Here is a 17,347-nt window from a genome sequence, read left to right on the forward strand (position 1 = left end):
TAGTGCGTCTTTCCATCAGTATGTGTGTCTGTGTGTGTGTGGGAGTGTTTAGTTTGAGTTATGAGTTCTCCTGGAGGCTGTGAATGTGACATCTGTCCAATGTTCAGCTAAAGACACAAAAGAGGTTTCCACCACCTAAAGCCCCGTCCACAGGGAGATAAGTGTGTGTGTCTCTCTCTGGGTGTGTGTGTGTGTTTGGATAACAGACAGCTCTAAAGCACTTTTGGTCCTTTTGTTTTTGCCACTGTCCTAAAACACCAGAGGATATTTGTATTTGCCACTTTATTTATTTATTTCTTCCTATAAATGTATTTTCCCTCACAACTAAACTGCATTCTTTATCATGAGGGAAACAAATGCATACAGTACGCCAAATACACTAGTCTATTATTATTGTGATGTAAGCTGATAAACAGAGTATATTATCCTCCTTGAATTTGAAAACTGGGATGTGCTACCCGTCACATTTAAAACAAATTAAAAAACAATAAAGGTGATGTTTATTTGTATTACATTTTTTATATTTTCACCAAAAAATGTATATTATTTTATTTATTTCTTTGAAACATAATTGAAAATGCAGTTTTGCTGTATATTAACATAATTATAAAAAATCCAGGGTAGATCTCTATTACTCAATACACCAGTACTAATACTACTACTACTACTACTACTACTACTACTACTACTACTACTACTACTACTACTACTACTACTACTACTACTACTACTACTACTACTACTACTACTACTACTACTACTACTACTACTACTACTACTACTACTACTACTACTACTACTACTACTACTACTACTACTGTACCTCTTATTATACTTGTATACTGCAGCAATTACTACCAATGCCACAAACAAATTCATTCATTTTTTACTTCTCTGGGAAATATTCCATCCCGGTTCTTCTTGATAGAAGACTTTTTCATAATTACGTGGTGACACAAAGACAAAGCAGGAAGAATACATAGGATCTAATTAAATTCAGCCACTCATTGACATCCCTCAGTTATAAGAACAGCCCACACCGGCAGAGAAAATGAACTTTATTGATCCCTGAGGGGAGAATTAGGTCATGGCCCCAGCAGAAACACTGGTTTAACACCAAACAAAAGACACCTTTTCTTCTGAGAAATCGCCAACAACATGAAGTGAAAACCCAAAAGAACAAGTGACACCTGAACTGTACACGAACAAATGAAACGCTGCTGCAAGAAACCCCAAGGAAAAACAACATCACAGTCCAAACTCTGACCTTCTCTCCTTGCCTACGTCCAACTCCCTCACACAGGATTATGTCGACTATTTTGATCATGAACCCCTCAGTATGTCTCACACACACACACACACACACACACACACACACACACACACACACACACACACACACACACACACACACACACACACACACACACACACACACACACGCTGAATCATGGGTAACCAGAAGACAAATTAGAAGAGAGAAAGAGGAAGCAGCTCTGTTTACTCAGGAGGAGGAAATCGGATTTACCGTCTGATTTTTGAACCATTAGTCTTCTTAACTTGGACAAAGAAACCTTAAACCACAAGTGGGATCAAGTATTCAACCAAAACACAATATATTTTGGTTGTCTTATTTCCTGACTTAACTATATGTCTACCAAATGGTGGACAGAGTTACATTGCCATCGAAAGAGGGTACATACATTGTATTTTGACTTCTTATGGAGATACAATCAATATAATGATGGAGGAATGAGCCCACTGGGGAATTTTAAAACGCAGGTTGCTAACAAGTGCATGAGATGACTCAAGCCAAAAAATTAGCCTTCTTTTGCCTGGCAGTGGTGACGTGAAGTCATTTGACCGTGCTGTTCCTTTATACTCTACTGCCTTTTACTTCAGACTCCTTATCCTTATTTCCTTCTTTTGTATTTACATTTGTTTGATTTATATCTGTATAGTTGTGTTATCTTGACTGGAGATGGCTGGAACATTTTGTAGAAAGTTGGTGACATTAAAAAGCGGTGTTAATATGTGGAGATTAACCTGCTGGACCAAATGTGAAAGTATCAAAACGTTTGTTTGCAACAGAGCTTGTTTTCTGCAAACATTTGAAATCCAATGGAAAAATCCCATTGGCTCTTTGTGGAGGGAACCAGGGAGAAACCTCATAAATATCCTTCCAGGACTTCCATACAAACCTGAGGCCCTTGTTGTGTGTGTTGGAGTGTAAATAAACTGTCCCGCTGCAGGAGGGGTGATATTGAGGTGAATTATGAAGTCAGCATTAAAGATTAAGCACGACAGAGGCACCCCCCCAAGACCACAGAGGAAGTGGTCTCAGAGAAATGAATATTTATTGACAAGTGGCTTTATTGACACAGAATGAGTTGACACTGTTGACACGTGGCAGCAAAGGGTCGTGTGTGTGTGTGTTTGTGCGTGTGAAATCGATATTGTCTCTAGCATGACTGAGTGATTCTCTGCTGAGGAGAGACTTAGACAGAGAACAAGAAATCCAGAGAATGGAAGCAGAAAAAAGTTGTAGTCATTTGAAAGGAAATCATAGGACTTCAAAGTTTTATCGAAATTGGAATATGGACTAGTGCAGTATCCAAATCTCAGTGCATTATTTGGTAATGGCTGTGGATGTAAAGTAATGTTAACATGTTAACATATCTGAATAAAGTATTGTGGAGTAAAGTATTGTGGAGCGGTAAATCCCGGTGTACATACAGTAGGGCAGTAGTATTCCTCAGATTTAATTAAAACAATTCTTGTTTTGAATAGATCCTCTTAAAAAGATCACCATTAGTATATTGTATTTTGCATTGTTGGAGAAGCCATATTTTAAGATTTCCTTTAATAAAAGCGATGGTTCAGCTATTGCACACATGACAGTAAGGCTTTTAAATTCAAATTTGGACCCATCAATGACTAAAAACTATTGAAATATAGCTTTATGTCATATCATCCATAGCTAAGCTATCTTAATAATGTGAATGCAGGCTTGAAATCTGTGCAAGGTGTGCACATTTTGACTTTATAAAGGTCTATTCATGCTTTATAGTGCATTCACATCTGTCACACGTATATGGCACTTAACCTATTAATTGAGTGTTAAGAAAAATAAATCATGTCCTAATGCAACCGTTCAAAGTAAAAGGAGTGCAGACCACAGTTCCTCAAATTAATCAGGAATTAAAAGTGTTTTTGGCAGAAAATTGTCGTTAAAGCAGAGATTTTGATGACACATAATACAAATCCAACTGCCAATCCAACATTATCATCACCAAACACCCATCGTGTTTTATTGCAACTTCTGTGTTACCAAACAGTTAGATCATAATGTGTTTGACAAATGCACTTCCGTTGCATTATTTGATAATTGATTACATGATGTCTTTCGAGACAATATCCTTGATTTTGAGAGTTTAAAGTGTGCCATTTTCATTCAACTTTTGTATTCGTATTAGGGCTGTCAGTCGATTAAAATATTTAATCGCGATTAATCGCAGGATTGTCCATAGTTAATCGCGATTAATCGCAAATTAATCGCACATTTTTTATCTGTTCTAAATGTACCTTAGAGGAATATTTTTCAAGTTTTTAATACTCTTATCAACATATGAGTGGACAAATATGCTTTATCCTAATGTTTATTAACATTTGAACAATGACAAATATTCTCATGAATATTAAACACAACAACCTCAACATTACAAATATTCGCCTCAATTCAACCTGGAACCTCTCTCATACAATAATACAATACAAATGGTGTGTGTGTGTGTGTGTGTGTGTGTGTGTGTGTGTGTGCGTGTGTGAGAGAGATGGATCGTTGGAGCTATGTGCAACTCAAGGCATATGCTCGAACGGGAGCTGGCTGGACGCTGCAATCATGTTGCGCACTATCCGTGCTGAGTGTGCTGACTTTTCGTACAATGTCCCACTGTCTGGCTTCCTGCATAAAGTCAAGTGCTCGGCGCAGTTGTGGCGAAATGTCGCTCCTCTGTTTTCATTTAAACAGCTCCTTATATCCGTTAGCGCAGCTAGCTAGCACCAGATGCTAACAACAGCAATGCACGTAAGGTCTCTCGCTCGCTCGGGCCACACATACACACACCCTCCCGGTCCTCCCAACAGCCAGTCGGTGCCTGCCGGTGAGCGTGGAAGTGTGGTCTGCCACAAGCGGGCGGCAGGAGCGGGGCTGTTAGCATCAGCTTGTAGATGGTATTTTAAACTCGATGCGCTCTGAAACTACGGGGCGGCCGAGGAAAAAAAATACACATGCGTTAATCGCGTTAAAATAATTAGTGGCGTTATTTTTTTTTTGCGTTAGCGCGTTATTAACGCGTTAACTTGACAGCCCTAATTCGTATATGTAAATACAACTTGCTCTTACAATTAAACGTTAATAAAAGAAAACCAACAAACAGTGGGTAAAGAAAGGCTGAATAAGTACAGAAGAAAAAGTTACAACAAACAAATGTGAGACATGTACCTGGAGTTGAGTGAGTTCACTCTTTAGTTTCTCTGATGTGAGAATATTGATCGGGAGAAGGACTGAAGGACAGATCCAGAGCTGAACTCCAACCCACGTCTTCAGTCCTCGGTGGTCTCTTCGCCCCCCTGAGACGCCGTCCCCGACGCCCCCTCTGGCTCTATTTCTGTAGCGTCACATTATCCCCCCGCTATAAATCATTTGGACACAGCTGCTGAAATGAACATGACTTAGCACTCTGTGCTATTCTCAAAGAACGCCAACAAGTGTCTGAATCAGGGCCAACACGGCTTCTTCCCATACCAACAGACATAGCTAAGTAATGAGCCACTCGAGAACTCATTTCAGAGGGATTTTACAACAGCCGAGGGCAGTTGTCAGGCAGCTCCTCTCTTTGAAAATGCATGTAGAGCAGCGATGCTCTCCGCTGAAACTAGTGCTGAGGGAGTAAACATATTTCAAACGACAGGATGTTAAACCTCTCCATTTAAAAACCAGGACAATAACGATACAAGTTATAGTCTTTATGCATATTGCTATCACAAGATTGATACCCCTACCATTTGTTTTTGAGAGACTTGGACATTTTAAATGTATTAAAATGTAATAAAAGCACTTTGTAGATGCAGCCAATATTCCACCTGTGCAAGTCGATAATCGATAGTGCATTCAACCTGTGAAAACGGCATGATTTGCCCTTTATGTTACCCTTCCAGTGGAGAAACTGCTGTCTGCATGCCTTTACAGTGGAGAAAAAAATTATAAAGTGCCATGCCATTGGAGAACATGTGATAAAGTGCCCTGAATGGTGTCCTTCCAGTGGAGAAAACACAATACTGTACTGTCTTGGATTCCCTTCCAGTGGAGAAAACATGACTGTGCTTTAGGTTGCATTTGCAGTGGAGGTAATTGCGGTTAAGTGAACTCTACAGTAGGTCTATGTATTTTTCTAGTGAAGAAAACATGTTAAAAATGCCCTTTTGGGTCTGTTGGCATCGGCCTTCTAGAATGCTCTTTTGGTGGTGAAAACATGACAACAGGCCTTTAGATGCCCTTGAAATTGCAAAAAACATGATAGAGTATCTTCCAAAATGCCCTCACGGTGGTAATAACATGATAAGGTACTGATCAAACTCTCAGGATGTTAAAACTTTATGCAACGCTGCATATAAAATCTTTGACACTAAACTGTTCTTTAGAAAAACAGATAGGAGCTTGGGAAGCCTCTTAGCCCTTGAATTATGAGTTAGAAAAGGTTTTGTGGAGGATAAAGACATGTACTGTAAGGCAGTCCAGAAAAGGTTAAGTAGCCTTTATTCACACCCACACAATTGCACTTCACACTAAAGAATGTCTCCTCAGCAACATTTAGTCTCTGTGGCATGAAAGGCTGAAATGAACAGAGCGCTGGCATTTTCCAAAATGACATGTGGAGGTTTAATATTAAACACTACCTCCTGTGAAACATAATGAACACCATCAGAGGCTAATCTGAAACAAAGAGCTGTTCAATTAGAACAAATGCCAACACTGCTCTTTGGGTAGTTGAAATGTTCTAATGAAATTGTGACAAACCAATGAAATGTTCCATAACAAAAGGTAAAGTACATGAAGGTAAATGCCCCTTTTGACCTTTCAACTTTTAGGGAATAGTTTTTTTTACCAAAAGTATACTAAAAGTACACCATCTTTCTCTGAGATATAGTGATGCAGAAGTGTGAAATAGCCTATAAATAAGTGTGTGTGTGTGTGTGTGTGTTTGTGTGTGTGTGTGTGTGTGTTTGTGTGTGTGTGTGTGTCATCTATAAGTGCTTGGTAATCAGGATGCCTGAGATGTTCTAATGATAACACATTGGAAGCGACTCTGTTATTAATGTGACCAAATGTGGTGATCAAAGTGACACACACACACACACACACAGACACACACACACACACACACACACACACACACACACACACACACACACACACACACACACACACACACACCACACACACACACACACACACACACACACACACATCAAAGCGTTGGTCTGCAGCCATGCTATGTAATGAAATGCTAACAGCTAGGTGATAGTTCAGTTTCTATTTCAGGAGCTGCTGTGTCAATGATTGGACTTTAAATCAGAGTCACACTGACCTAAAGTTAATGTAGTCCACTTTAAACATGTATAATAATATTAATGTATGAATAATAAAATAAAAAATGAAATCAAAATAATAATACATATGTTTTGCTTTAATACATATCATTCAGACTGTTGAGGCACATAGGCTGATGTAGACCTGACGTTTGTTCAGTGAAGTCTTGATCACACACACACAAACGTCTCCCCACAGAGATGGCACAAAACAATCTCCCCCGGCAACCAGCACTGGGATACGGTTGCTATAGCGATGCTAAGTACTCTCTTCCTCCCAGACTCGAGTTTACCTGAGTGTTATAATTAGGCGTGTGTGTGTGTGTGTGTGTGTGTGTGTGTGTGTGTGTGTGTGTGTGTGTGTGTGTGTGTGTGTGTGTGCGTGCGCAGGAGGACATAAGGAACAGTACTAACTGAATGGCATGGGGGAACATGAACTGAATACACACACAAACAGAAATCCCCAGGATATCTCTCAGAACAGCCCCAGCATGTTTGTTTTCCCCTGAATGTGTATCTGTGTCTACCTCTCTGTCTTTCTATAGGTATTTTATCTATGACACCATAAAAATGATAAATGTAATTATTATTGTACTTTAATAAGTCTCATTCAACTTATTATACTCTGAGCATATGCACATAAAAGCTTTTTATGTGACACATTTGAGTGTTTTGTTGTAGTCTCCAGAGTTAAATGTCAATTGAATTGTCATATTTTTGGACCCAGAGTGTAATCTTTTTTGTGCACATATATGACAGCTTTTAACCGGTTGGTAGTGATCAACAACAGCTTCAGTAACAAAAAGAGAAAAGGAATGTGTTCTTCGTTTTGGTTAAAAAAAAACGAAGACATTTATAGAATTATGTTGTCTCATTTTGAACCTCAGCTCCTGCAAATTCCTTCCATTCCTCATATGATATGACTCGGTACATTTAGGCAGGATATGAGATGAATAAATCCATGTTTGTGTTATCTTTATCACCATCTTGAATGTATAGGAGCCAAGGGGGACAATAGAGTGAGATTCAACCGTGAACAGATGGATTCTCGCATATAAAATATTCCTATCTTGTGGATTTAAATATAAGAAGCAAATAATGAGTTTTGACAGAGTTTTGAAGTTGCCCTTATGTTGCTTTATCAGTATTGGCTGTTGGCAACATGATAATTAATGATTGTCTCTTTCAGAAATACACCTCTGTAGTAATGATCATTACATCTCATAATAGGAACATTTGTTTTACCAAATTCAGCAAGTTAAACTGAAGTTGTTGTGTGTGTTTGAAACTTTATGTTGTGTGTGTGTGTTTTAGGCGTGTAAGTGCCGGCTGAGGGGCCCCTTAGGTGAGAGTAGGGGGTCTGAAGTGGCGTCCCCCCATTAACATAGACAGAGGTGTTTGTGAGAGATAACTGCAGGCTCTCACACAGTCTGACACCACACACACACACACGCACGCACACACACACACACACACATTCCCATACTCCTGTCTGTGTTTTCCAAACCTCTCACACACACTCTCTTTATGTCGTCAAGGCCCTTAAACATACACACACACACACACACACACACACACACACACACACTCCGTGAACCCATCATACACACTTCACATCCACTCACATGCCACCATGTTGACTCACTTGCCATGGTGGATGGATGAAAGTGAGGGAATGACACACACACACACATGCACATGCACACACAAACAGACGTCACATTTGGTGTGTGTGTGTGTGTGTGTGTGTGTGTGTGTGTGTGTGTGTGTGTGTGGTGGCCTTGCTCAGGGTTGGTGTCAGTCTTACTGGAATCAAGATGACTGGCTTTATGTGATGACTGATATTTAGTTGCTGTGTGTGGTTCTGTGTGTGGTTCTGTGTGTGTGTGTGTGTGTGTGTGTGTGTGTGTGTGTGTGTGCGTGTGTGTGTGTGTGTGTGTGTGTGTGTGTGTGTGTGTGTGGTCTAGCATTACTATACATGGTATGTGTGTGTGTGTGTGTGTGTGTGTGTGTGTGTATGTGTGTGTGTGTGTGTGTGTGTGTGTGTGTGTGTGTGTGTGTGTGTGTGTGTGTGTGTGTGTGTGTGTGTGTGTGTGTGATATAGGGCTGCTCGATTATGGCCAAAATCATAATCTCGATTATTTGGGTCAATAATTGTAATTGCGATTATTAAATGCGATTATTCATTGACTTACTGTTCACTGAAAAAAATGTGAACAGTATGTTTTTAACAGTTGATTACCCTGAACTTTAAAGGTGGGGTAGGTAAGTTTCAGAAACCGGCTCGAGTGCACTACAATTTGAAAGTACACAGCCGAAAAGAATCCGCCCCTTCTTTAAGACTTCCTTACAGAGCACCTCCTCCGACACACATGAACGCGCACATGACGTCAGCAGACTGGTGAAAGTGGCCGCCTGTTGCTGGCGAGTCATTGAAGTACTGCTGCAATGCACGCCCAATGACGGCACGCCCAATGAGGGTACGAGATACATTTGTGCGTGCACGAGATGGAAGGCTGACAGCTGGCTAAACGGATTGGTCGTACTTTTGACAGTACTACGGCTTCTTCAGATGAAATGTTTTTATGGATTTTTTGTCAAAGCACTTCAGATATTCATTGCTATCGGATGTTAAGAGCATTCCATGGAATATAACAAAAAGTGTATCTCGAGCCGGTTTCTGAAACTTACCTACCCCACCTTTAAGTATAATTCAACTGAAAAACCAACAAAAAAAATAAAAATTAATAATAAAAAAATAATCGTTTTATTTCGATTATGTTGTTTTCGTAGTCGTTGCAAGCCATAATCGTAATCGCGATTAAAATACGATTAATCGAGCAGCCCTAGTGTGATGACTTCATCCCAAGTGCTCTCAGCTGTCCACAGTGTGTGTACAGTTTGTAATATCAGCCGCTGTTACCGTAACATTTGGATGTTCAGTTATGCACACTTTTCTATTTGATAAACATTGATTGATTTTACTGTAATGTTTATATAAGCAGCTCCATTTCATTTTGTTATCACATTATACGACTTTACCGTAAAGCTTAAATCAGGTGCCTATTACAGATTTTAACTACTTTATCATTGATTGCTAGTACAACAGTGTTGGCACAAGCAGCTCCTCAGTTTTTCCTTGGCATTTCTTTATTGGAATGCATTAAAAACAGATGTCATGCTCCTTTCTCGTTCCTGATACTGTGATATTTTGATAAGCAGATTTTCCATTTTATATTACATGTGCTGTAACTGAAAACTGAATTTACTGACATCCGTTGCATTTACTGTATGCAGGTATTATTACTTCCATTGCATGTTGTCATTGGCTGATGGGTCAACAATACTTAATTTGATGTTTGAAACATTTATAATATCATTAAAATAGATTTTTACCGTAATGCTTGGAGAAGCAGTGAATTATTGGAAAACATTTAGCCGGGCATAACCCCTTGAGATCTCAACATTATTACAATATAAGTATAGTTAGACAAACATTTACCAAAAACAAAAATAGTATCAACAAGAAACAGTGTGAATGTTCCATTGCAAAAAATGGTTATACTGTAATGTTTGGATTAGCAGTTCAGTGATATTGAATGTTTTATTGCATTTAGAAATATTGATGATGTGTAATTACTGGGAGTTGGAATATTTGATTGCATTTAAATGGATTGTTGTTACCGTAATGCTTGGGTGAGCAACGCAGTGAGTCAGAATGTTTTATGGCATTAAACATATATTGTTTTTTTTTGTTTTGTTATGGCAATATTTGGAAAAGTAGCAGTGCTGTGTGTTGTAGTGTTATTGAATCGAAATTAATTATTTTCACTACAATATTTGGATAAGAATTGTAGTGAGTTGGAATGTTTAAATACATTAGAATTGATTTTTGTTACCGTAATGATTGGAGAAGCAGTGCAGTAACTTGTAATGTTTTATAGCATTCAACATTTTTGAATCTTGTCTATTTTATAATGTTAATAATATTGAGAAAATTAATTCTTTGAGTTGGACTGTTATTATAATTAAAACGTTGGTTGGATAAGTTTGGATAAGCAGCGCAGTGAGTTTGAATGTTTTATTGAATTAAAATCACATTTCGGTACCTTTTGGATTTTAAGGCTAGCGATTGTTGGGTTTTCGGCTGTGCATTTACCACAGTCATTCCCAGCTACTGTATGGTAATACATTATATTTTGCATGTTCCTGTCAAATCTGCACCTGCTGTGTAATTTTGCAGCCTGATTGCTTTTGCAATGACACAAGCTCGGAACATGTTGTTTTTCTCGAGGTTGCTGGTCTCATAATGAAATCCTTTTAGTTAGTTAGTTAGTTGGAGATTTAAATGGCATGAAATTGACTGTTAAATGCTTTAAAGGTCAACTCCTGAGCACCGTGATGACAGATTAATACTGAGCGCTGCTTTTGTGTTGTACGATATTAAGAAAGCTTTTGTTCTTGGCTATAAGATAAGGTGTAACTTCAAGGACATGTGTACGCCTCAGCCGCTATACATAGCGTGCAAATACACAACATTTGATATATGTCTGCTTACAAAGTGATTCAAGTCAAAGTAGAACATGTGTATTTATGGTTGAATAATGGAAGTTGTAATGCATTAATGAAAATGCAGAGTATTAGCTGCTATGTTTTACATTATTAAAGTAGCAACCACAAACAGTGGAAATAAATGACTTCCCTATTTATAGATATAATTATTACATTATTTGCTGTTATCACACTGCTTGCTAAGTGCGTTTTCTATAACAATTTACTGAAAAACAACTGCAGACATTCAGGTGATTATTATGTTCTCCCAACAATAACATGACAATGAGCCCGAGGAATCTGTGTGCATTTTTGTATGTTTTAATTTATTTAAACTTGAATAAAAGAGCTTTCGAGATAAAATATCAGGTGGGCAGCATCGGCAATTACACGGCTGCAGTCATTAAAAAAGAACATTTTAAATAAAAACATTGAAGAACATTTGAGAATAAAAAAACAAACAAAATACATTCTCTAACATTTAACACATTTACAGACCGATGAGCCTGCTTCCGTTTCATTTAAAATCGTTTAATAGTTTTAAAAAGATCTTCAATTTAACATAAATGAAATAAAATGAAAGAAGATGTTTATTGTCCTTCTTCCTGGTTAAAGTACAGACTTTAGTGACATTTAGTAGAAAAAAGCCTTGGAAGGGAATGCAATAACTTACCGTACTTAAAGTCATATCATTATAATGTAGTATTTGTTTCACACACATTGATGTTTGTTGATGACAATTAAATGTATGGTTAGTGGCCTATTTCATTTATTTTTTCCTCCGTTAATCATTCCATAGAGCTGCAGGTTATGTTGGCATTGCATTGACTTTAAATGTAATTATTCCTGTATCATTTGACTTAGAAAATAGGAAATTCATATGCAAATATTGTAAAACTAATACAACAATGATATTATCTTATTATCTAACTAACCATTCACAGTACATTTATTTAAAAAAATAGACACTGTGATAATAATAATAACGTGCAGTAACTGCGAGTATCTACCTGTTATTCAGGCCTTGGGTTTATTTAAAAATATGTTTTAGTGTAAAAGTAAAAAGTGGATGTAACTGATTTCCACACAGCTGTGTTATGTAAACGTTATATAACTGCATAAATTACCATCTCTCACTTAATGTTGTGCAGTAATAAAGGATAATAGCGAGGGCGAAGAAGTGGGCTTGTTGCCAAGGGTTGCCGGTTTGAATCCCCAGATAGCGTCTGCATGGTGGCAACCTTTGCTGCAACCATGCTGCTGTTTCCGATAATGTCATCCTCTAATCCGTGCATCATCCCTCCTACACTCACTCCAAGACTGTAGTTTGACGTTTTAACATTTTAAGTTGGGAAGTTAACATCTGTCACTTTTTAATATTGATTCACTCTTCCTCTTTCTTAAATTCCATACAGTTTCAGTCAAATCTACACATCAAATTCCAATAAACCTCTTAAAGATGTTGTCTAATCAATTATTCACTTATAAAGCCAAATATCACAAATCAGTGGCTTTTCTTTAATATCTAAAATGTAATGGATAATGTCATGTTTTTACTTTATGCTACAACAGTTGACATTTTTTGATTTTGTGGGAAAAAGTGTTGCAGTACAGGAATATTATTATAAGTTATAGACAGCAACATTTGGAATTTTGTAATCCTTAAAACTAGGGCTGTCAATTTAACGCGTTAATAACGCGTTAACGCAAAAAAAAATTAACGCCACTAATTATTTGAACGCGATTAACGCATGTGTATTTTTTTTCCTCGGCCGCCCCGTAGTTTCAGAGCGCATCGAGTTTAAAATACCATCTACAAGCTGATGCTGACCGCTTGTGGCAGACCACACTTCCACGCTCACCGGCAGGCATCGACTGGCTATTGGGAGGACCAGGAGGGTGTGTGTATGTGTGGCCCGAGCGAGCGAGAGAGAGACCTTACGTGCATTGTTGTTGTTAGCATCTGGTGCTAGCTAGCTGCGCTAACGGATACAAGGAGCTGTTTAAATGAAAACATTTCGCCACAACTGCGCCGAGCACTTGACTTTATGCAGGTAGCCAGACAGTGGGACATTGTACGAAAAGTCAGCACACTCAGCACGGATAGTGTGCGCAACATGATTGCAGCGTCCAGGCAGCTCCCGTTCGAGCATATGCCTTGAGTTGCACATAGCTCCAACGATCCATCACACACACACACACACACACACACACACACACACACACACACACACACACACACACACACACACACACACACACACACACACACACACACACACACACACACACACACACACACACACACACACACACACACCATTTGTATTGTATTATTGAATGAGAGAGGTTCCAGGTTGAATAAAATATGTTGATAAGATTATTAAAAACTTGAAAAATATTCCTCTAAGGTACATTTAGAACAGATAAAAAATGTGCGATTAATTATGGACAATCATGCGATTAATCGCGATTAAATATTTTAATCGACTGACAGCCCTACTTAAAACACATCCTCAAAAACGAATTGGAACAACAAAAAATCCAGAAAATAAGTAGCCTACTGTACGTATAATTATTTTGATGACGTTCTTTAAGATTCTGGTCATGCTGTATATAATGTGTTTGTGTTTCAGGAAGTGCCCGGATGGTTTTGACTGTCTGAAGGCGGGCAGGAATCCAAACTACGGCTACACCAGCTTCGACAGCTTCGGCTGGGCCTTCCTGTCTCTGTTCCGCCTCATGACGCAGGACTACTGGGAGAACCTCTATCACCAGGTACAGTCTACTCCTTTAGTCATTTATAACCAGAGGTGCACATAACTGGTACGCAGGTACGCATGCGCGGCAACAATCTGAAATGCGTACCGTCACTTGTGTCACAAAGCGCATTTGCGTACCGACGTACTTGTGAAGCTTTTCCAAAAGGCGGTTAGATCACCGGACGACAGAGTCGGTCTCCGTGTGCACAGACAGGGCTGCTGTTAACATCGGTCTGTACAACGGAATTGTGCCAAAACTACGCCAACCGGCTGCGGATGGAGACTCCCCCCCTTCACTGGAGAACTGCGCTAAAACAGCTGATCACAACGTTCACGCTCTGCGGTCACAAAGTACTCCACTACCCCCCCCCCATTGACGTTCGCGATACAGAGGGCTTCATCAAATAACCTTGAGTGGAGCCAGAATTTGGAGTACCAAACATTGACTCCAGGTACTCATCTGAGTACCTCACTGAGAAAGTTATGTGCACCCCTGTTTATAACACACCTACAGTACACACCTTTACAATACATTGCATCTAGCTGACGCTTTTATCCAAAGCGACTTACAATAAGTGCATTCGACCAAGAAGATACAAACTTGAAGAAAACAGAATCATATAAGTACATCAGGTTAGAGCCAAACCATTATAAGTGCTACTCAACTGGCTTTAGATAAGCCAGTCCTTTGTTAGCATATAAGTGCTTAGTTAGTATGTGCTTTTTATTTATTTTTTCATTTTATTGCTCGAAGTGGAGTCGAAAGAGATGAGTTTTCAGTCTGCGTCGGAAGATGTGTAAGCTTTCTGCTGTCCTGATGTCAATGGGGAGCTCATTCCACCATTTTGGAGCCAGGATAGCAAACCCACGTGTTTTTGCTGATGGGAACTTGGGTCCCCCTCGCAGTGCGGGTGCAGCGAGCCGCTTGGCCGATGCAGAGCGGAGTGCAAGTGCTGGGGTGTATGGTTTAACCATGTCCTGGATGTAGGAAGGGCCAGAACCATTCACAGCATGGTGAGATCAAGGACATGGATGGAGACAGTGAGAAAGCAAAGGCGGTTAAAATAAATATTAATTCAGATATCTTCCCTGTCTGGAGGTTGAAGTCTCCGAGAAGTACAGTGGGAGGGCCAGTTTCAGGGATGTGTGAGAGGAGATTATCTAATTCCTCTAAGAAGTCCCCCAAGGCGCCTGGTGGACGGTAGAGAACAACAATGGTTAACTGTATAGGATGGGTTACTGTGACGGCATGGAATTCAAAGGTGGAAGGAGTGAAGTTAGGTAGCTTGAAGAGGGAAAAGCTCCATTTGGGAGAGAGCAGGAGACCAGTGCCACCTCCTCTGCCAGTGGGTCTGGGTGTATGGGTCTATGGGAGAAGGAATATGCAGTGAAGAGAGCTGCTGGGGTGGATGTGTTGGATGGTGTAATCCAGGTCTCAGTGAGAGCAAGGAAATCCAGAGACACATGAACAGGAATGGAGAATATACACATGTCTTAGCAAGAGGGGACAAAAAACACATCTACACACCTTCACACCTAAACACCTTGATACCTTTATACACTCACCTTAACATTAGAAACTTAAACTCCAAAACCTTATCAGCTCTTCTCTTTTCTCATCTGGATTGTTACAGCTGGACACTAATAGGATTCAGTTTTTTCCCTCTAGTTTTCAGCGACTAAAGTAACTGTGAGATAGGAATTTCACTCCTGCATTTTTGTCCGGTTTCTTTGTGTTTGTGCAGACGCTGCGTTCTGCAGGTAAGACCTACATGGTGTTCTTTGTGGTGGTGATCTTCCTGGGCTCCTTCTACCTGGTGAACCTGATCCTGGCCGTAGTGGCGATGGCGTACGAAGAGCAGAACCAGGCCACCATCGCTGAGGCCTGCCAGAAGGAGCGCGAGTTTCAGGTTGCCATGGAGAGGCTGAAGAAGGAGCAGCAGGTGATTACACCTCCATCAAGGCTGCTGACAGGGATTTACATTTGTAATAGAATGGTGTAGTTGTAAATTCCTCTTTTAGTTACTTTTATTTCGTATTACTTTGAAAGACACATGGCAATTTCTTTCCTTAGGGTGCTGCGCAGAAGCTTCTGGACTCGGACTCAATGATGTCACCGGATTTGTCCCCGTTCGTCCTCCCATTGGACGGATCGGAGGAGAGGAGGCGGAGCCAGGCGCTGGTGGGCGTGGGCGACGTGGAGGCCAACCTATCAGAGGAGAAGCTACTGCAGGTGGACTTGATGGAGGGGGGAAAGGTAAGTGCTGAGAAATCTGTGTTAATATAAAATAATAAATATAGAAAAAAGATATTCAAACAATAGTTTCATTATAAAACAATGTAATTATACCGAAAGGTGACAGTATTAGTTAATAGATTTAAATATACTATATTCTCCTGCAGCCCCTCCACCCCCTCCTGGGCCGCTCCTTCTCCTCCAGGACGCGGAGGAGCAGTCAGGTGTCCTCCATCTTCAACTTCCGCCTGCGGAGTCGGGGGTCAGAAGGGGAGATGGCTGACGATGAGTACAGCGTGCCGGGGGACGTGACGGAGGGCGTGGGGGGGCGCACCTACAGCGGTGGCACCTTCAGTGGCATCCTGCCCCACCCCTGGCCCAAACGCAGGCCGAGCACCTACAGCAACGCCAGCAGGAACTCCCAGGTAAGAATATACAAAATAAAAAATTGGTACATCAACTAAACTTTGTTCTGTTTTTCTGTATTATTTATTCGATTATTAAATAGGGACACACAAGTATGTGTAACGTTATTTTATTTGTATTAAGTGTTTTTGTTTATTTACCAGGCACACTGCACAAAAAACATGGTGAATTGCCTTGATATATATTTTTTTATTTGTTTATTTAACAGTGGCTCCTAATTTTGGACCCTGATTCCAAATCATTGTGGTGTTCATAAAAGGCCTCCTGACCTCCAGACATGTTAATAATTCTCTTTATGTGTGGGTTTTCAGGTATTTTATCCAACTTTAAACGTCAACGGGAAGCTGTTTGTGGCCATGGACCAGAACGGGGTTTCCCCCCCCACCTCTGCAAGGGCAGCTGCCCGCCTGCACCATGGAGAAGGTCAAGGAGGAGAGTGTGAGTACAGTGTGTGTGTGTGTGTGTGTGTGTGTGTGTGTGTGTGTGTGTGTGTGTGTGTGTGTGTGTGTGTGTGTGTGTGTGTGTGTGTGTGTGTGTGTGTGTGTGTGTGTGTGTGTGTGTGTGTGTGTGTCGCAGTGGAAACAATGGTGCAGACTGCAGCCATTCAACACTCAGACATGTGAATTATGAATCAGCGCTTTGCATAACTCCCCTCTGATATCATGGGCTTAAGACACATACACACAAACACACACGCAGTCATATCTACCTTCTCAGATAA

At 40.1% G+C, this 17,347-nt stretch overlaps 1 protein-coding gene across 1 annotated transcript in view; it reads left to right on the forward strand.

Moving 5' to 3' along the window:
* The window catches only part of LOC117544673 (sodium channel protein type 4 subunit alpha-like), a 145,055-nt gene that overhangs the window by 34,882 nt on the left and 92,826 nt on the right, over nucleotides 1-17,347 (forward strand). The window contains 6 exon segments of the mRNA XM_034213940.1: nucleotides 13,839-13,980; nucleotides 15,710-15,907; nucleotides 16,039-16,221; nucleotides 16,368-16,625; nucleotides 16,938-17,006; nucleotides 17,008-17,064. Coding sequence (XP_034069831.1) covers nucleotides 13,839-13,980; nucleotides 15,710-15,907; nucleotides 16,039-16,221; nucleotides 16,368-16,625; nucleotides 16,938-17,006; nucleotides 17,008-17,064 — 907 coding nt within the window.

This window comes from Gymnodraco acuticeps, unplaced genomic scaffold (genome assembly GCF_902827175.1).
Source record: "Gymnodraco acuticeps unplaced genomic scaffold, fGymAcu1.1, whole genome shotgun sequence".
Lineage (NCBI taxonomy): Eukaryota > Metazoa > Chordata > Actinopteri > Perciformes > Bathydraconidae > Gymnodraco > Gymnodraco acuticeps.